The sequence below is a fragment of the Heteronotia binoei genome, chromosome 12, assembly GCF_032191835.1.
Source record: "Heteronotia binoei isolate CCM8104 ecotype False Entrance Well chromosome 12, APGP_CSIRO_Hbin_v1, whole genome shotgun sequence".
NCBI classification, from domain to species: domain Eukaryota; kingdom Metazoa; phylum Chordata; class Lepidosauria; order Squamata; family Gekkonidae; genus Heteronotia; species Heteronotia binoei.
In genome coordinates, this window is record NC_083234.1 from 47,561,501 (window position 1) to 47,583,743 (window position 22,243).

The 22,243-nt window shown below is 41.0% G+C and overlaps 1 protein-coding gene across 1 annotated transcript in view; it reads right to left on the bottom strand.

Moving 5' to 3' along the window:
- Positions 1-22,243, bottom strand: part of SLC23A2 (solute carrier family 23 member 2) — a 93,462-nt gene that overhangs the window by 35,168 nt on the left and 36,051 nt on the right. The window contains exons 2-5 of the mRNA XM_060251886.1: positions 16,997-17,261; positions 12,517-12,615; positions 5,257-5,373; positions 2,931-3,088 (exon numbers count right to left, since the gene is read on the bottom strand). Of these exons, the coding sequence (XP_060107869.1) occupies positions 2,931-3,088; positions 5,257-5,373; positions 12,517-12,615; positions 16,997-17,101 (479 nt within the window). The 5' untranslated portion in view covers positions 17,102-17,261. The remainder of the gene's footprint in view (positions 1-2,930; positions 3,089-5,256; positions 5,374-12,516; positions 12,616-16,996; positions 17,262-22,243) is intronic.

Below are 22,243 nucleotides of genomic sequence, written 5' to 3' on the forward strand. Positions count from 1 at the left end.
GAGCCCCCAATACCCGCGGATCAATTCCCCATTATTCCCTATGGGAATCGTTCTCCACAGGGAATAGAGTGCCCAGTAGACATAGGCTTCCCAATCCCCAGGTCCCAGCGGGGGATCCCCTGGTTTTACAGGCTTCCCCCCTCCCCCAGCCAGCTGGCCAGCGGGGGAAGCTCCACCCCCATAGCCATTATGCACCTCCAGGAACGAGTCCCATAGGGAATGATGGGGAATTGATCCGCGGGTGTCAGGGGCTCTGGGGGGCCTGTTTTTTGAGGTAGATGCGCCAAATTTTCAGTATAGCATCTAGTGCCTCTCCCCAAAATACCTCCCAAGTTTCAAAAATATTGGACCAGGGGGTCCAATTCTATGAACCCCAAAAGAAGGTGCCCCTATCCTTCATTATTTTCTATGGAAGGAAGGCATTCTAAAATGTGGGCTGTCCCTTTAAATGTGATGGCCAGAACTCCCTTGGAGTTCAATTGTGCTTGTCACACCCTTGCTCCTGGCTCCGCACCCAGTGTCTCCTGGCTCCACCCCCAAAGTCTCCTGGCTCCACCCCCAAAGTCCCCAGATATTTCTTGAATTGGACTTGGCAACCCTAAGTAGACATTTCCCTCCCTGCCCACGCTTTCTAAAGCAGGGGGAAGGCCTCCAAACCAGGGAATCCCCTGCCCTCTCCCTTTCTCTCACACACAAAAATACTTACTGGGTCTTGTTCCTGCAGAACTTTACTTGCTCTGAAAACTGAAAGCAAAAGAAAGGAAGGGGCTGTTCTCCTACGAAACTGTTAATGACCCTTTCCCATGAAGCCCTTCCTGTTTCCTGCTTCCTGCTCAGCCTTAAAGGCACACATACCTGTTTGCAGGTTTCTAAACCTGCAGGAGTTCTAAAACTTCATGGTGACTGTGGGGGCAGGGCTTCCCCCGTTGGCCAGCTGACTGGGGGCAGGGGGAAGCCTGTAAAAACAGGGGATCCCCTGCTGGGACCTGGGGATTGGGAAGCCTAACTCTAGAGACTGACAAGATTTTGGGGGCATAAGCTTTTGAGAGTCAAAGTTGGTATCTTATAAAGGGAGCTTCAACTCTCAAATATTTATATGCTGAAAATCCTGTTGGTCTCTCATAAAAACCACTGGCAGAACTTGGAGATCTCATTAAGGGCCTCTCCCCTCACAATTTGAGCACTGTTTGGCTTTATTCAGACCTAATACATTCTTAAGATTTGGTTTGTTTTAAATTACAGGCTAATGCTGGGCAATTCAAAGGTCGAACTTTTTTTTTTTAAGATGCCACAACAAATTTGTAAGGAATAACAAACTCTCTCTTTTCTGAGAATTCCAGCTGGCAATTACATACCTTGACCTTTGATAAAAGCAGCAGCATTTTTGGCATGTGAAAAGAAAGTAAAGAACAAAACATTTTTCCTTGAAGATTTGTGAGAGGATAATGTTTCCTTCAGAAAGCACATCCTTTGAAGCAAAAAGTTAAAAGGGTGTGGCATAGGGTTTGGGGGTTCTTCAAGAGAATTTTCTTCCAGATTTGCCAATTCCATCTGAACATTTTGTTCCATGAAGAGATACACTAACATTATTATTAATTTTTTAGGGAGCCCCGTGGTGCAGAGTGGTAGAGCTGCAGTACTGCAGTCCGAACTCTCTGCTCATGACCTGCGTTTGATCGCGGCAGAAGCTGGGTTCAGGTAGCCAATACAAACAAAGGAGACAGCTGTGCAGAAAGGCACAAACAGCAAAGCCCCAAAAGGCACACAACCGATGTTGCTGCAAAGACTTGTACACCAAAGACTTTTACAAAATCTTGATATATTCATAAATGCATAACTCATTCGTGCTGACCTATTGAAAACACTTGGCACAATTCATACAGGGCTCTCTCTTCGTCTCACACAAACCCTTAAAGGTACATGAACACACAGTTCTGGGAATTATTTCTAGTGGCTTCGTAGAGTTCCCAGTGGTTGATTCAGAGTCCAAAAAAGATCCAAAGTCCCGTTTAGTGGAGGTCTTGCGCGACAGGACACCGGTAAGACCCGGTTTCCCGGAATTGCTTCCTCAGGTGCATAGGTGCTCCAAGCTACCTGTTCCAAGGGACTAATATTGCCATCAATATTTACACACCGCTCAATTCAAGCTCAGCACGGACTGCTGGCATCTCTAACGTCTTTACAGCATCACCAGTTGTGTGCCTTTGGGGCTTCACTGTTTGGGTTCATGTAGCCGGCTGAAGGTTGACTCAGCCTTCCACCTTTCCGAAGTCGGTAAAATGAGTACCCAGCTTACTGGGGGGGAAGTGTAGATGACTGGGGAAGGCAATGGCAAATCACCCTGTAAAAAAGTCTGCCGTGAAAACGTCGTGATACATCACCCCAGAGTCGAAAACAACTGGTGCTTGCACAGGGGACCACCTTTACCTTTTTATTGTTTTTTAAGGGAAGCCTTCAAAATGTGGTGCTATTTGGAAAAATTGTGAACCATAGAAAAATAACACATACTTAACACAAAGAATTTTATGTTTTCTTGAACTGGTTCCATGTAGGATGAATATGTTACGGGTGTTTGCAATATCTGACCTTTGTTCAGCAATGCAAAGATTTCAAAATTGCTTAACATTTATTCTCAAGTACAGAACAATACAAATTAGGAAGAAAATTCAATTATTTCAAGCTAATATTTAAGAGACTTACAGCCAGGCAAAGAACCATTTCTGAAATTGGAGCACATCATATCCAACCCATCCTGTCCACCCCACCACAAATGAACAGGGTCATAAGAATGTTCTGGTGGGCTGGATAAGTTTGTGGATGTTTTTGCAAATGGTGTACTAACTCTTGGATGGTTCACCAGCTTGGCAAGTGCTTCAGACAGGAAGATATAAACCTTCAAAACAGCTATCAAACATTCTCCTTAGACTCACCGGCACCCAAAAGTTGTTTGTAACAAAGTTGTGATTCCCACACAGAAGAATATAGTCCCAATAAGCTGGCTGGTAGCCCACTGGTCAATTCCCACACACATGGCATCTGCTAGTAAGAAGGGCACTGCTATTGTACCACTGAAACAGGTCAGGTAATGCTGCAAATATAAAAAGAGCAATCTTGTTTACAGCCAATATAATTGTCTCCAATGTGTTTATGTTATTATAACCGCACACTATTATAACTGTTCACTTCCAAAACAGGTTTTTTCCCCTTAATATTTTGCAGTCTTACTGTATCTTATTGTATTAAGGCACAAGGTATTCTGTGTGTTTTTTTCTTTCTCTCTTCTTGTTTCTTTTGTTTTATTGCTGAATCTGGTTGTTTGATGCTATGGCAATATGTGCTAATGCAATAAATTGAATTGAATTGACAGAAATTGAAAATTTTGTAGTCTCTGATCATGCTAAACCTACTTTCACAGTTATTGATTTATCACCTATACACAGTTAATTATGTCCATATTTGCATCCAAGGATTAAAACTCTTTAAAGAAAAATGATAATTCTTTATGGTTATTCTAATTTAATGCTGACAAGTTCTTGATAACATACAAAGGCAAAAATGGATTTCATTCCAATTCAAAGAATTTTTAAAGCATTATTCTTAAACTGTACAAAAGTCATCCAGTGAGGCAAAGAGAATGCTGGCACTCAAGACCAAACAAAGAAGGCTACACCTAACCATCATACAATTTTAAAAAACCACATGCTTTCTGTCATCTGTCTTTGTTATTTCCAGTAAAAAGGATCTTGGCCAACTGTAGATTAGAATGACCAATGCCCTGAATTTGTATAAGGCAGCTTTACATTCTCATATTAATATACTTTCATAAATAGCTTACAGCAGCCTCACTGGCACTACACAAGCATTTTGGGAAAATGTTATAAAGTGTTATAAAGGATGAAGGCACAATTACTAATTAACACGCAACTCTGAAGGTATTTCACCTTGAATTACATTGATACTTAGGATCTCTTCTATCCACACAAGATTCTTTTTGTCAGAGCAGTTCAAGATCCTTTAAGATCCCAAGGCAGAAAATCCAAACAGCACCCCACTTCCTCCAGTTCCCAAGGAAGTAGCAGGAGGTTATCCTGCATCAGGGTCCCTACCTTAGGGGCCGTCTATTCCCACAAGTTCCCCAGAGGATACTTCAATCTGGATCGCAAAATCTATTAGTAATCCCCAGGCCGAAGGAGGTCAAACTAAAGACCACCAGAGAGAGGGCCTCCTCGGTTGCAGCCCTGCACTGGTGGAACCAACTGCCAGAGGACATGAGGGCCTTGCGGGACCTTGCTCATTTCCGCAAGGCTGCAAGACTGCTCTCTTCTGGCTGGCTTTTAATTGACATGCAGCCTACATCGTAGGAATCTGGAGAAATGCCGTCGCCACTGGAAATATACAACATATGATGAGATTAGCACTAAACCTATTTGAATTGTTTTAAACTGTTGAATTTGTGATTTTATAATATAATTGTTTTAATTATTATGATTTTACGTTGTGAGCCGCCCTGAGCCTGCCTCGGTGGGGAGGGCGGGATATAAATCAAATAAATAAATAATCAGTCCGACTGAAACAAACATTTGCAAAGTTTCATTTGTTTCAAAGAATCTTGTGAAAGAAGTTGTCCTGCATAAAGTCCCATTAATGGGTTAAAGCGATCTCTCACTCTGCCAGCTTTAATGATGCTCAGAATCTTACTTTATATCATGATGGGGCCACTGCTGCTTCTCAGACAAAACCTGTAGCTTACATTTATTATTTGGGCACTAACAGTACAATCCTAAACAGGTCTACTCAGAATTCTACTAAAGTCTTCTCAATGGGACTTACTCTCAGGACAGTGTTCTTAGGATTGCACTGTAAGTGACCTAGCAATGGGCCGCCTGGGGATTTTTTGGTAACCTGAATCCTTTCACAGTCTGTGCAGAAACTTCCCAGTTAAACAGCAGGCACAAAAGCTTCTCTGCATTTCAAAAGTCCAGGAGCAGAATATGGGGAAAGTGCTCAGGCTTCCGTATACCTATACTTTTTGCTGCTACAATGAACCGATATGAAAGCAGAGCTGGCTTCTCATCTTCCCAACACATTTTGGTAATTAATATCAGTGAACTAGAAATGAAGATAAATGGTAGCTGTAGTCCAACGTCTGTACTGCAATCTTTCATTTCTGTGCCAAGTGCCTATTTTAGTCCTTTTTGCCTGCCAAGAAACATTAAAAAGAATTGAGATTTTATCATGCCATGTTTTTTAATGTACCTGTAAGCCCAAGAATATGCAGAGGTACCAGGGAGGAACATCCTCAATTGTATATATCATGTCCATTCTTTGTGCATCTAAGCTTCCGCTGCTGTCCAATGTCTCTGCCAGAGAACTCTGTTGGGGAAAATAAATCAATAACCATTTAATATTGAAGAAGAATCTACTTAGATTCAGAGTGCCGTGCAACTTGGTTTCCAGGGTGCCTTTGACAAGGTCTCTGTTCCTTCCAAGGCAGTATCAATACACATTTCTGAAAAGGAAATGTTTTACCTTTCAAAATGATCAGCGGCACTGGCTGTGCAATGCCTTCTCTCCCTCTTTCATATAACCACCTCTTGCCTTTTCATATAAGCAGGTCTTTATTTCCATGCTTGTGATATAACCATGCAAGATGATGCCAAAAGGAAGATTATGATGACCTACTGGATTACACAAAGGAGGAGGAGATGGCAAGGATCACCAAGCCACATCAGTCAATAAAACCCAACAGCTAATATTGTATAAGAGACCGAGATTTCACAATATAGAAAAGTGCTTCAGCTTACTAATTTGGTTCTTTCAATACAGCTGAATGAGAACCAAGACAGACTTAAACATGAGTTCCTTTCAAGGCAGAAGAGTATGAAATCTAACAACTGGGCAGGAAAGATCGCCTATTTGAGGAAAGAAATCTCTTTTTTTGTATTTATGCATATTTTTGTGTGTGTGTCCATGTTTGCACCTGGAAATCATGTCGACCTCTGGTGACTGATCCCTTTGCGGGGCCTGGAGGATATTCAGAAAGGTGGCTGAATACAGCCTACCCCTTGTCCTCTTGACTGGGTATTTCAGGGAAGTCTCCCATCCAAGTACTAACCACAGTCGACCCTGCTTAGCTTCTGAGATCTGATGAAATCAGGCTTTCCTGGGCTATCCAGGTCAGGAGTGAAAAAAAATATATCGAGGATCCAAGCACTGCTTTCTAAACAAAAAAAGTAAGCTTCTTCCTCTCGTCAATGCAAAAATGTTTCAGAGCTTAACGGTAAAAATATTGACAATCAAGCATTAAAGAAACAAAAGAAACCACTGCTACATAGCTAGCCAAACTAAGCATTTCTCAAGATATTTTCAAAGAGTTTTACTAGGATTGCCTTTCCATAGTGAAGTTAAGAGCTGCCAGTTGTAGTTCAGCAGCTTAGAAATTCACAGGAACTATTAGCAAATATATGAAAGACCAGTAATCACCACCGTGTGGATTGGGAAGAGATGACTGAATGAGATACGGAGAGAGAAAAAACCAGAGTTTTAGAAAGGATAGATTTAGACAAATACATACCGTAAAGGCAAAAATAGGAGAGGGTTGGATATAAATATGATAAAATAAAATAAATAAATAAATGTGTAAGGGAAAAAAATAAAAAATGAGTTCTCTGCTGCAGGGTTAAAGATGGGCCCTATTTAGATCCAGAGGCTAAAGCAGTTGTTCAGCATTGATCTGAACAAGCTAAGCCTTTGAAGAAAGCCACAATGCCTTGCCATAGAGGCAGTTTTAAACCTTTAGTAATGAGCAGCCAAATAAAAAATTTAAAAAGTAGGAAAGTTGTAGGAAAACAAAACATCTACTTAATACTTTTTACTGGCAAGCAATAACACTTGGAAACAAGGATATACTTGATTTGCCCATCTCAAATTTTGCAGAAAGAAAGGTTTATAGCAGATTAGGTGCTAACCTAATCCATACTTTGCTTCAGAAAAAATACCCTTGACAAGAACCACATGACTGCTTGAGACTCTAAACTATGTATAGTGATAGTGAATTTTCTACCTGTGTTAGACCCACTTTCTAAAACACTAATTTTGTGTTTAGTAATAGAGAAAATAATGGCAAGTCAACCATTACAAATTTACTAGCAAAGCATATAATAGACTCTACAAGAATTCCAATAATTATACATAGGCAACAGAGATGTCTTGACTTTAAAAACATATTTATAAACTCTCCCTGTGGTTCTGGCTATTTTGGTCATGGCAAGTCAAGCTTTGCAAAAGCATGTTTAAAACTGCCAGAAATGCACAAGGAATTGTTTCATTCAAAGGACAAGGCATGTGGGATTGTGCCTGAATGCACTAATGTCACTGTGGTCAAAGGATAAGGATGAATGTAGGCAATTTTGGGGGTGTAGCAGAAAGCAACTGCTCCTTTCTGTCTCTGTATTGCCCACCACTCACTGCATACAACCCCACCACTCACTGCATACAACCTTCTTGGGGTATAAAGCATCTCTTCTTTCTTGCCCTAGAATAGACACTGAAATCAAGGCTGATGCTGGGGGAAAAGGAAGCAAGGGTCTGGCTCTCTGGAGTCTCTGTCTCTCTCTCACCTACCCTGCCATCTCAGAGCCTCTCCTTTTGCACAACGAAGTGAGCACAAAGTGCTATTTGAATGCAGACTTTTGAGTAGAAGGCCACAGCTCTGCTAGAGGCTGTTCCAAATTGCAAAAGATTAAACACGCTGAGCAGACTTTAGGGCTGAGTAAAGTCAGAAAGGCTAAGATTATAGGGACATGTTTCAGCGATTTTTCATTTGAATTAGTTTATTCTGGGGGAAAAAATCAACAGTTAACTCCTGAGCATGCTGAGGGAGTTTCAAGGTTAAGGTGTCTTTAGGTACCGGAAGAAGACTGAAAGCAAGCATGTCTGGGGTTCTAGTCTGTCTTGTATTAGGACACAAATACCACAAACATGGCAAATTCCAATTAAAATAACAAAAAGCTCCATAAAGAACTACCCTCCACCCCATAACTCTTAGTTTGTTAATCAATCTAAACAAAAAAATTTAGAGCACTTTCAGGAGCTTCAGCAAGTCTCTGACATCCTGGAAAGGAAAGATCCTCCATGCAAGCACCAGTCGTTTCCAACTCTGGGGTGACGTTGCTTTCACAACGTTTTCACGGCAGACTTTTTACAGGGTGGTTTGCCACTGCCTTCCCCAGTCATCTACACTTTCCCCCCAGCAAGCTGGGTACTCATTTGACCGACCTCGGAAGGATGGAAGGCTGAGTCAACCTTAAGCCGGCTACCTGAAAACCCAGCTTCTGCCGGAGATCGAACTCAGGTCATGAGCAGAGCTTAGGACTGCAGTACTGCAGCTTTAACACTCTGCATCATGGGGCTCTATTGACATCCTGGAGCAGTACTCAAAAATCTCGAATATGGGAACTAAAAGATCAACAAAGAGAGAGTAGGCCTACACATGGCCCATAACTTGAGTTAGGGTTCATGAGGGAAAAGCCCAAGTAACAAAAAATTACAAAACAGAAGGGGCAATGGTTGTTACATTGGGTTCTAGCACTACTAACCACCTCAATGTGGAGGAGCCCAAATCCCTGAATCGCTACCTTTTACCCTAACCAGGACACACACAAACAAAATTTAGGCAGGATGAACGTATGCTGCTCCTTAAAAACCACTCCAGTATCCACGTAGAAGTTTGAAAGTCATCAGGGAGTAGAGGCATAAAGCAGCCTTCTTTAAGTAGGCTCAGTGCAGTGTAATGGATAGGGTTGAGATACGGGTGACCCCATTCCTTAGTAAGAAAGATAATGTAACCCATCATAATCCATTAGAAAAGGGACCAGAAATCATTTCCCCACTACCAGAGGCACATAGCCAGCACTGAAACAATAGCAACACTATCAGGAGATGTATGTTTAACTGTTCTATGCTATGAGTCAAAGTCTGAAGAACAAAATATTACTTTAGACAGATTAGTCAGTCAAAATATATGCTTTGGAATCTGGAGCTCAGTAACTGAGTTGTATAACTTTATCCTGTTAGTTACACATGCTGCCATTACTTAATCGCTTTATGATTACAAAAGGCAGCAATCTCAAAAGTAATCTAGGTGGTCCAATGCTGGCATAGTTTTCCAGCCACCTCCTTGGCTGCCAAAATTAATCTCTGAAACAAAGGTGGCATTAGGAACAGAAGTGCTCAAGCATTTTTTGCCTTCTTGAATAAGCTTAGTGTTCACAACTAGACTATAAAAAAGGTTTTCTACAACTAGACAATTGCTGATATTGTAAGGCTGAATATCAGTTTGTTTACCTCAGCACATACAATCATGTAAAATGCAATATAATCCCTCAATAATATTATTATGGTAGATAGCATTAAAAATATCTAGTTCAGACCTTCCACTTTGTGTGGAATGACCTATATTCAAGCCAAACAATCCTGATTTCTCTTTGTATGCTGTAACGATTAAATGAATAAATAAATTATACCAAATAAGTAAATAAACTGAGGAAGAACACAGCGCTTAAAATAGCTGCAAGGTAGTTCTTCAGATTACACAGATCTGAATTACACAGCCTGCGTTTGACACTGGAATCCTGAAAACTGTAGCTCTCTGTTTAAAGATTTTTCCTGCATGATTCTTTGTTGCAGACAGAGGTTCAAAAATATAATGGCAAAAAAAGTTAAGAAGTTCAGGAAAAAAATGAGCTAGATGGAATGAAACTTGCCTCCTTACATTTTATATCACCCATCCTTGCTGAAACATTTTCAACTCTGCAAAAAAAAATATGGAATGAACATGCAAATTCAGCACATTCATAGAAAACTACACGAGCAGCATAATTCATTCTTCTACCACACTGTAGGGAACTTGAGTATTTTGCTAGCTTTTATCATATATATAGACTTGGTCTTGGAGCCTTAACACAAGGCAGGGATGGTGTCAGGAATCACAGGGAAAGCAAGCAAGAAAGTAGAAATGCCAAACCTCAGGAAAGAAAGAGCAAAGAAGAGCTCAAGGCTTTGATACCATGAGTAAAAGCAGCTGAGGCACAACAGATGGCAAGTGTGAATATAAGGCAAGATTCTTCCCTGCCTGAGGAGGAGAAAGACTTACAGAGCACGCATGACACACCTTCCAAGCATGAGCAGCAAGGGAAATCCGTGTGACAGACAGTTCTTAACAACATAGCATACCCAAACACACACACAGAGTGAGTTCTTGCTGCTTTAAAACTTGCTCTTCAACCCTTTTCTTAACTGTGATTAAAAGTCTGCGCAAAACCATTTGGGACTAGGAATGGGGCACTGGTGCCACCATGCTTTCTTTTTTAAAAAGATTTTTACTGTATTTTATATCTTATAGTATGCTTTAATTTTCTCTTACTGTTAACTGCCTTGAATGCTTGCTTGTGGATAAAGCAATAACTGGGAACATTGTGGACAGAGCAATAAATGGGAACATTGTGTCAAGGTAGTTACTACCAAGTTTTAAGGTTATCATTTGATCAATATTTCCTTCTGCTGTTGATATACTTCATATAGCAAGGAAATGCTATCCATGACAGGAGGTGTATATTGGCAATTTCACTCTATTGTGTGACTGACAAATGTAGTTTATCACACAACAAACAAGGTCAAGTGAATCAGTTTTGCTAACTAAAACCCTTCAATAATGCTGCTCCACATAAATAGGAATCTCCTTTAACCAAAGTTAAGTGACTCTCACCCCACCACAAAAGAAAACCCTATACTACTCAACCTGAACCACTAAGACAGGGCAAGGTATGAAATCTAGAGATGCATCTTTGTAAATGTGAAAGCTCTGCTATTCAACTGTTTCACCATCTCATTTCTCTAAATACTCATTCCACTGTTCATGGAGAGCCACATTTGCAATTACTGTCAATAGAAAGAGCTACAAGACTACTGTGTGCTTGGTACACCATCTTGCCAAACATATACTTGCAATAATATACAAATATATGAATACTACATATATAACTATAATCTATTAGATTACCAGAGTACCTCTGAGCATGTAGAGTTCTCTCTCCCCACCACTGCTATGTCTTAGCCTTCCCACCCTTGTGTACCAGGAGTGAGGGGAAAGGATTCTCTCTTGGCCTTCCTGCTCTCTCATCAACAAAAGACACAGTAGCTCAGCTGAGAGTGCATGATTGTCAAGGCACCTAGAGGAGAGCAAGATGTCTGTGGAGAAAATGAAGTGAAATCACCACCATCCACTGTAGCCAGCTAGCTCGTTTCTCAGGTGGCTGCCATAGTGATGGTTTTATTCAGGGCTTTTCTTGCAGCAGGAATGCCTTTGCATATTAGGTCACATGCCCTTGATGAAGCCAATCCTCCAAGAGCCTACATGGTTTACAGTAAGCTCCAGGAGGATTAGCTACATCAGAGGTGTGGCCTAATATGCAAAGGAGTTCCTGCTACAAACCCCCCTAGCCAGATTGTTTTCCTCCCAAAAGCTGCCCAGGTGCTAGGTTGATAGTGCAGAGGCTGCACAGAAAGAGGTATTGTTGGGAAGGATGGGCCCTTTTGCTTCCATCTCTGGCACAAGGCCCACAGCTCAGGAAGGTTTGCAGCTTATCTGTTCTGCAGTCTCTTCAGCTTTTCAAGTAAGAAACTACCTACCATTCAGAAGCCCTACTGGACAATGGCTTTGTCATCTGTTCTAGAACCTGGGAGAAGGGGGAGGAGGAAGAAGACCGCAGATTTATACCCTGCTCTTCTCTCTGAATCAGAGTCTCAGAGCGGCTTACAGTTCTCCTTCATCTCCTTCCCCCACAACAGACACTCTGTGAGGTGGGTGGGGCTGAGAGAGCTCTCCCACAAGCTGCCCTTTCAAGGACAACTTCTACAAGAGCTATGGCTAACCCAAGGTCATTCCAGCAGCTGCAAGTGGATGAGTGGGGAATCAAACCCGGTTCTGCCAGATAAGAGTCACACATTTAACCACTATACCAAACTGGACAGATGCCACATTGGGCAACAGTGCTCAGAAGCGGCTCCTGAGCCACTGAGTATCACCCATCTAAGCCTTTCCGCATCATCTTCACATAATCATGCACCCAGGTATTCCTCTCACATGTCTGAAGAAGTGTGACTGCACACAAAAGCTTACCTTCTGAAGAAAACTAAGCTGGTCTTAAAGGGGCAATTGACTCCTATTTTGTTCTATGTCCTTAAATGGTGACTCTGACAAAAAAAACCCCAAGTGATCCACTGCTGATTGTTTCAGAGTCATAGTAACATCCTGAGAGATTCAGGTGAGCAGCCATGTTAGTCTGAAGCAACAGAACAAAGTTTGAATCCAGTGGCACCTTTAAGACCAAGAACATTTTATTCAAAGAGTAAACTTTTGTGTGCAAGCATCCTGAGTTGAACAAGTTAGTTAGGTGAGTTACTTTGGCTATGGCATCTCCTATTATAATTTACATAAAATTAACATTGTTAAGATACCTTTTCAGCAATTCCATTTTCTGTAGTATATATTGCCATAAGCTCCGTATCTTCTGTGTCTTGATCACCACTAGGTGTTGCACCACCATTTATTACAACCTAAGAAAAAGGGGAGGAGTGTATTATTTTACATCTCTAGACATGTGCCTTTTAGAATGAGAATATACAAATAATAAAAAGTAAACAACATTTTACTATACTGAATATTGGCCAAATTGTGGTTAAATTATACAAAATCCATCACCGGAAGACCCGTTTGGGTACCTATCTGGAAGCAAGATTTGTGGTTAATGGAGATCTGTTTCATTAATGCCTGGAAATTACGTGATTTATTGATTGATCAACTCAGTAAGTACATGCTGACTAGGCAACATGGAAACATTAGGAGGAAGATGAAAAGAATTGCTTTATCTTGCTTTCCTCATACGTACACATGAAAAGTAAGCTTATTTTGAACAGAAGGCCTGAGCATGTGCTGAAGAGACAGTTGCAGGAAGATGTTGGAGTGGATCCAGCCACTACGCTTAACAAAGTTTGATGCCTTTTTCCAGCCTAAGGAGCCTTCCCTTTATCTTAAATGGCTCTTCCTCTAATGGACCTTTCGGTCTATTCTCACTGAAAGTAACAGAAATTTTGTTCTTAAAATTTGGGCCATCTGGCCAAGAGAAGCTTAGAGCACAACAGGGCGGAAGAAAGAGATATGTACCACACCATATCATACCTCAAGAAATCTAGTTGGTTTGTGTGTTCTCCAATGCAGTGGAAGCAAAGTGAGACATTAACTGTGGATGTCTGACTGCCATCCCTGAGAAGACCTAACCCAATTATATTCTCTACCACAGAAGTGAACAGCTGGTCGTCTTGTAGCTTTCAGCTGGTACAGCTGATGCCAATGGGTGAAGTACCATAATTAAATTTAAAAAAACATTTTTTTGGCCACGCTTGCAGCTCACTTATGGCAACCTCACAAGGATTTCAAGGCAAGAGATATTCAGAGGTGGTTTGCCATTGCCTGCCTCTGTGTAGCAATGTGAGGAGGAAACTGAAAGGAAAGGTAAATACGGTCAAAACCCTTGGGGAAGCTTGGAGACTATTTAAAACTATAATCCTAGAAGCTCAGATAAAATACATACCACAAGTTAGGAAAGGCACACACAGGTATAAGAAGAGGCCAGCATGGTTAACAAACAAAGTAATGGAAGCTGTAAAAGGTAAGAAGGACTCCTTTAAGCGGTGGAAAACCAGTCCAAGTGAGATTAATAAAAGGGAACACAGGCAGTGGCAAATCAAATGCAAGACTGTGATCAGGCAGGCAAAAAGGGACTATGAGGAGCATATTGCAAAAAACATAAAGACCAACAATAAAAATTTCTTCAAATATATTAGAAGTAGGAAACCAACCAGGGAAGCAGTGGGGCCCTTGGATGACCATGGGGTAAAAGGATTACTGAAGGAGGATGGGGAAATGGCTGAGAAGCTGAATGCATTTTTTGCCTCCGTCTTCACCGTGGAAGATGAGAAGTGTTTGCCCGCCCCAGAACCACTAATATTGGAAGGGGTGTTGAAAGACCTGAGTCAGATTGAGGCGACAAAAGAGGAGGTCCTACAACTAATAGACAAATTAAAAACTAATAAGTCACCGGGTCCGGATGGCATACATCCGAGAGTTCTGAAAGAACTCAAAGTTGAACTTGTGGATCTTCTAACAAAAATCTGTAATCTTTCATTGAAATCTGCCTCCGTTCCTGAGGACTGGAAGGTAGCAAATGTCACCCCCATCTTTAAAAAGGGTTCCAGAGGAGATCCGGGAAATTACAGGCCAGTCAGTCTGACTTCAATACCGGGAAAGTTGGTAGAAACCATTATCAAGGACAGAATGAGTAGGCACATTGATGAACACGGGTTATTGAGGAAGACTCAGCATGGGTTCTGCAAGGGAAGATCTTGCCTCACTAACCTGTTACATTTCTTTGAGGGGGTGAACAAACATGTGGACAAAGGAGACCCGATAGATGTTGTTTACCTTGACTTCCAGAAAGCTTTTGATAAAGTTCCTCATCAAAGGCTCCTTAGAAAGCTTGAGAGTCATGGAGTAAAAGGACAGGTCCTCTTGTGGATCAAAAACTGGCTGAGTAATAGGAAGCAGAGAGTGAGTATAAATGGGCAGTCTTCGCAGTGGAGGACGGTAAGCAGTGGGGTGCCGCAGGGCTCGGTACTGGGTCCCATCCTCTTTAACTTGTTCATAAATGATTTAGAGTTGGGAGTGAGCAGTGAAGTGGCCAAATTTGCGGATGACACTAAATTGTTCAGGGTGGTGAGAACCAGAGAGGATTGTGAGGAACTCCAAAGGGATCTGTTGAGGCTGGGTGAGTGGGCGTCAACGTGGCAGATGCGGTTCAATGTGGCCAAGTGCAAAGTAATGCACATTGGGGCCAAGAATCCCAGCTACAAATACAAGTTGATGGGGTGTGAACTGGCAGAGACAGACCAAGAGAGAGATCTTGGGGTCATGGTAGATAATTCACTGAAAATGTCAAGACAGTGTGCGTTTGCAATAAAAAAGGCCAACGCCATGCTGGGAATTATTAGGAAGGGAATTGAAAACAAATCAGCCAGTATCATAATGCCTCTGTATAGATCGATGGTGCGGTCTCATTTGGAGTACTGTGTGCAGTTCTGGTCGCCGCACCTCAAAAAGGATATTATAGCATTGGAGAAAGTTCAGAAAAGGGCAACTAAAATGATTAAAGGGCTGGAACACCTTCCCTATGAAGAAAGGTTGAAACGCTTAGGGCTCTTTAGCTTGGAGAAACGTCGACTGAGGGGTGACATGATAGAAGTTTACAAGATAATGCATGGGATGGAGAAAGTAGAGAAAGAAGTACTTTTCTCCCTTTCTCACAATACAAGAACTCGTGGGCATTCGATGAAATTGCTGAGCAGACAGGTTAAAACGGATAAAAGGAAGTACTTCTTCACCCAAAGGGTGATTAACATATGGAATTCACTGCCACAGGAGGTGGTGGCGTCCACAAGCATAGCCACCTTCAAGAAGGGGTTAGATAAAAATATGGAGCAGAGGTCCATCAGTGGCTATTAGCCACAGTGTGTGTGTGTGTGTGTGTGTGTATGTGTGTGTGTGTGTGTGTGTATATATATATATATATATATATATATATATATATATTTGGCCGCTGTGTGACACAGAATGTTGGACTGGATGGGCCATTGGCCTGATCTAACATGGCTTCTCTTATGTTCTTATGTTCTTAACCCTGGTATTCCTTGATGGTGTCCCATCCAAATACTGGACAGGGCCAACCCTGCTAAGGTTCAAAAATCTGATGACATTAGAATAGCCTAGGTAACCAGGTCAGGGCAAGTAAAAAGCATCCATACACAATTACACATTATTTGCTATTGCTGATTATACAATAAACGGCATCCAGACAACGCCTTTGTGTGAAGCAGTCTATTTACTTTCTAAGCCAGCCAAACCATGGCATGTAGAATCAGGTTAGCATGTATGTATCTAGCAAAGTCATGCTTCCTAAACTGAGAAGAGTCAATAAATGTCAAGCAAAATGATCTTAAATGTATTATAATATTTTAAAGTGGTTTTGTACCTACAACATTAAAGATTAACATTTGTATTATTTATTTATTTCCAGCTCATCTTTCTCAGGGACTCAAAGCAGGTTACAAAATATAAAAATGAATTCAAACAAAGACCTCCAATAAACACTGCAGTAGGACTAGGATTTCAGAATATAAACAAAAACTGTGTAAGGCCTGACTTAGCATAATAAAGATAGAAAGCACTACAGTAAGAGCAAGGTGATAAAATTATTCTCAAGACTGCATGCATTAACCACCCCCCTTATCAAGTCAACTGCACTCACAAAGATAAAAACAGGTACATTTGAGCAATCCAGACACTGAACAGAACATTTGTGCCTGTTTTCTGAACAAGAGAAGTAATTCATTAGTTCTCAATTTCATTTTTCAACCATGGAACTATTTTCTCTTCAACTCCTAAACTCTCTTTCAACAGATGCAATTTACTGTAACACCTGATGAACAAACCAACCGAGCAGCTGCATAGCTTTCAGAGGAAACACATACACCTTGGATAGAATGTGACTGAACTCCACAAACAGGGCAGCACTGAAAGTTTCAGTACTTGGATAATGTCATCAAGAGGGTTCTGCTTCCTCATTGATATTCTACAAATACCAGCCATCTACAGAGATATCATTGCCCCTCACAAAAGGAAACAGAGTTGGGGCAGCTGTGCTCTCAAGGGATCTTGTGAGTAATTTTAAAGCAGTTTAATTTGCATCTGGGAAAGTCTTCAACAATGCAATACTATGTTTAGGTTTAACTGTCAAAGCCAAAATAGACCTTTTAATTAGCTTATGCTTATACTGTGTCATCCAAACAGCCCCACCAACACTAAAGGAGATAAACTTTTACTTACCGGTAGTGTGAAGAAAGAAGGATGCTTTGGTTCATCCTCATATTTGCCCTCTGTTGGGCTTCCCGTTTCTAGAGATTTAGAAGTGGTGTTCTTGCCAATCCCCATTGTTTCCCAAAATGCTTAGGAAACTCACAGTTACTGAAGTTGCCAGTACAAGGGATGAAGTTTTCAATATAAAGGATAGCACCTTCAACAGTCAGAAGAGCATCGCGTACATTCACAATGCAGCATTAGGTCCTGTAAGTAATCATGATTTCTGTGATATCTAGAAATGAAACAAAAAGAAAGCAATAAAGTATTTTTGCCATGTGACTCTCCAACAGACAGATACAATATTCAGTCAGTTATTAACTCCAGTGCAAGTCAGGGTTATGGCAAGTATATTATATTAAAAACTTCTCTCAATTAGCAACTTTTACCCACAGAACACAATCACTTGTTGTCTACCCCTCCTTTACAACAGAGCTGGAAGACCTATTTTGATCCTAGCAACAGGAATCCAAAATATTTCTTCAGCAATATAGTGATGCCTAGATGCTCAAATACCTCTTTCTCTGTAGCTTTCAAGTTATCCCCTTAGTACTCACTTTCCACTAAACTATGACTAAGCAGTTATAAATAAACTGAACACAATTTCTCCCCCATCTTCTTTGCCTCCCTCTTTTGGCCTTTCCTGTAGCTGAAGCGTAGATTGTAAATTCTTCAAGGAAGGGACAAAGTTGGAATTGTTATTTGTAAAGAGACATGATGCTATAATAAATTAGCAAGAGAACTGACAGGTTAGTTGTACAGAAGCTTAAAATACCAAGCAAGTGCAGAGCTGGTCTTACTAAGACAACCAGGTTAATTAAGAGTAGTAAACTGGATGCAGATAAGCAGTCAGTCAAACTCTGGGATGATTTACATTAAAATTGTCTATAGGTGTCCTGAGGGGTAGGGAATGAACAAGACTGACTCAGTTCCCACACAAATACAAAAGATGAAAACAAGTAATTCATTTGTTAACTTTACCTTACAGAACAATGTAGCAGGCACTAAGTTTTATCACACTAAGTTTTATCGCACTAAGTTTATGCCCTGAATTTCTTAAATATGAAATAAAATGTCAAAAGTCCAATATTAAGAGAAAGCAGCTATTCAGTTTCGGTTTGATGAAAATGCCATAATTTCAGACTGATGAATACCTCATTAAACCAGAAGAAGCTCAGGTTGGTCAAATAACGAACAAACAAGTCAAGATCTGCTATACAATAATAATGTCCTTTGTATAAAGGCACACATACAGCCTGTAGGGAGAATTTTACAAGTATCATAAGCAAAAAAGAAGGAAAAGAGGCGGATTTAAACAAAAAAAAAATCCAAATTCCTGCCTGTAGCATTTGCAGCTAAATTCTTGAGGAAAAAACAGTGATCAGCCATTGAGAATCACCATGAGGAAAAAATTGCTTTATGATCTCATGAGAATAAGATTGCTACTAATTGCCTGGGGATCTCAAACATGTGTCAGGCCACATTACCTGGTTTATGGACTGTGTTTGGCCTGGTGGATTACAAGTAGGGCTGCCAGGTCTGAATTGGAAAATTCCTGGAGACTTTGAGGGTCCATCAGACAGAGGGCATGGTTTGGGGAGGAGCCTCAACATAGTACAATGCCACAGAGTCCACTCTCCAAAGCAGCCAAAGGAGCAGGAGATCTCCAGGCCCCATGCGGGGTCCATCCTTCAAAGCATAGAATTCACCCTTCAAAACGGCTGATCTCTGCCAACTGGAGATCAGCTGTAAAAGCGGGAGATCTCCAGTCCCCACCTAAATTGTGCAGGCGAACAAGAAGAACACACCATTAGATTCTATTGTAATTGTTAGCAGCATGCATTTGCTTCTCATTTTAATGACAGCTGAAGATCTAAACAATTTAAATATCTTCTCAGTTACAGGTACTTCATATTTAGAATACTAAGCTGTAACCTAAAATCACTTCTATCCATCTCATCTTGAAAAACCTAATGGGTTCCATATGTCAGCTGTGACTTGATGGCACTTACCACCAACAATCTAAAAGCATTATTAGTATTAGTTATTGACACATTCTATACCATACCATACCATACCAAACCTTTAATGGCATAATAGATTCAGATAAAAATACACAGAATATAAAAATTTAAACATTGGAGATAAAATCAAAATAAAACCGAGCTTACAGATACATTCAAACATGGTCAGAGTTAAATTTAAGGATGTCAGCCAGAAATTTTGCCACAGCCTCACTAACCACCCCCTCAGTATCACTCAATAAATAATAACAGGGTGGCAGAATAGACAAATCTGGAGAAAAAGAAAGCTTGCCAAATAAATCTTTACGGAGGTTATGGTAAAAAGAACAATCAAGCAATATATGCTGGATTGAGTCAGGGGTATTCGCTCCACAGGAGCAAAGTCTGTCGGCTAAAGGGACTCGCTGATATCTCCCTTGTAAAACTTTGGAGGGAAACGCGTTTAGTCTGGCCAACATAAATGCCCTGCGATGACTTGGAGTGGTTAGGTCTGATAGATAATTGGGCATTTTGCCACAAAAAGCATAAAGACCTAAGGAAGCTGGAGAGCAAGTATAAGGGAGAGTTGGCCGTAATTTCGTTTCCTCCAATTCCCACAGTCTCAGTTTAATACATCTGAAGATATATGACTCTTCAGAGGTGGAAAAATCATCTACCTCTAACCCCAATTGATTGAGTTTAGACAGAAGCACTGCTGTCCAGGACGAAATATATGGGTCTCTTTTCATACAATCAAGAAGGCTGTTGGGATCTGTTCTAAAATGAATTTTGAGCCAGAATTTAAACACTGCAATCCAGGCTTTTGTCTCCACCAAAGACTGACCCACTTCAGAGCAGAGAGCAAAGTAGGACACACATTTTGGCAAACCAAGAATTTGTCTAAAGAATGAGGCTTGAATGCCCTCCACTTTCCTGGTAAAAGCTGAGATCCATATAGGGATACCATAGAGGATTTGGGCAAGCGTTTTGGCTTTGAATACTTTAATAGCTGCTGGAACTAATTGGTTGCCCCTTGCAAAGAAAAACTGTTTAATTTGAGCAGCTGAACACTTAGCCAAGTTGATGGTGTTGTTACGATGTGAAACCCAGCTTAACTTGTGGTTAAAAGTGATCCCCAAGTATTTAAAATTTTTTGTTTGCTCGATTGTTGAATTGCCAATAAACCATCTCTGTGGGCCCCAGCAATTTGAAAAGACAACTACTTTAGATTTGGTATAATTGATAGTAAGTGAATTACAATTACAGTAGTCATAAAAGGCGTTCAAATACCTTTGCAGGCCCACTCTTGTACAAGAGAGGATGGTAGTGTCATCGGCATAAAGTAATAAGGGGACCGCTCGGCCTGCAAGTTTAGGCGGATGACCATTGATAGGGGTCAAAAATTGTGCCAGGTCAGTTAAAAATAAATTAAAAAGATGTGGGGCCAGCACACAACCTTGTTTTACCCCCTTTAACACTGGGATTTTACTAGTCAAGTCACCGCTAGAAGAAAATTTCACTTGGCAAAAGGTATTAGAATGAAGTTTCCTCAAGAGAAACAGCAAACGAGGGTCCATTCCCAGGTAACCTAGCTTGATCCATAGTTGGGCTCTATCTATTGAATCAAAAGCACCCTTCAAATCGATGAAGGCAGCATATAATTTTTTTGACCCGGTATGCATATATTTTTCAGCAAGGAAGGCCAGAGTGCAGCAGTGATCCATAGCAGATTTGCCTTTGGAGAAGCCAATCTGTTCAGGACCTATGATGTTGCCTAGGCGCATCCAGTCAGTTAATCGGAGTTCTAAATGTTTTGCATACAATTTGCCCACTATAGATAATAAACTAATGGGGCGGAAGTTTTCTGGTAACTCCAACTGCTGCCCCATGTGTATCCCCTCCTATCTTAGCAAACCCCTCAGTTACTGATATGCCGGTCTGGCCTCCAGTAACTCTAGAGGAAATCAGTGAGTTATTGAAGGATTTAAAAGCGGGTAAAGCACCTGGCCCTGATGGCCTTCCCGCTGAGGTATTCACAAAGTTTGCCGATTGGTGGCTCTTGCCCCTTGCAAAATTGTTCTCTTTTATCGATCTGCATGGCTCCATCCCTGACTCTTGGCTTGACTCTATAATTATCCCAATATACAAAAAGGGGGGGTTGGACACATTCTATACAAAGTAGCCCTCCAAACTCTACAACAGTTTATTAGCAAGAACAAACTAAAATCAGAGTCAGAATCAAACTGGTAGATACTTGCAAGAAGAGAAAGGAAGGAGAACGAAGACTGGTTACGTCAATGGTGTCACCAGGAAAGATTTGGATTTCTGGACCATGGCTTATGCTTTCGAGATGGTGGGCTTCTATCGGGAGATGGTTTGCACCTTATGATGGTAGGAAAAAGGGTGTTTGGTAATAGCCTTGCTAACCTAATAAGGAGGGCTTTAAACTAAATTGTATGGGGGAGCGAGACAATAATTCAAAGCCTTGTATGATGCCAGAAACTAGGGATAAGAATACTAAAGCTTTGCAGAGAGTGGTACATACACTAGGTAATGTTAACTTGCAGGTATGTATGGAAATTAAACCCTCAGGATGCATAAAACATGGATTCCAATGTCTCTACACTAATGCACAGAGTATGGGAAACAAACAGGAGGAACTGCAAGTCCTAATACAGGAAGGACACTATGACATAATAGGCCTTACTGAAACTTGGTAGGATGACACTCACAACTGGAATATTAGGATTCAGGGGCACAACATTTAAAAGGGACTGACAAATGAGAAAGAGTGGAGGAATAGCAGCATATGGGAAGGACGTATATGCTTGAGAGGAAATATGTGCATCTGAGCATGGCAGCTCAGTTGAGAGTCTCTGGGTAAAATAAAAGGAGTAAGAAATAATAGTGATATTATGGTGGGGGTTTGCTATAGACCACCAAGCAAGGCAGAGGACGTGGATGAGATACTCCTACAACAGAATGCAAAATTCTTCAAGGGAAACAGTGATCATGGGAGATTTCAATTACTCGGACATCTGTTGGAAGTCCAACTCTGCTAAAAATGAAAGGTCAAATAGATTCATGACTTGTCTTGCTGACAACTTCCTTTTTCAGAAAGTGAAGAAGGAAACAAGGAGATTTGCTATCTTGGACTTGATTCTCACCAACAAGGAAGAATTGATTGAAGAAGTGGAAATAGTGGGCACCCTGG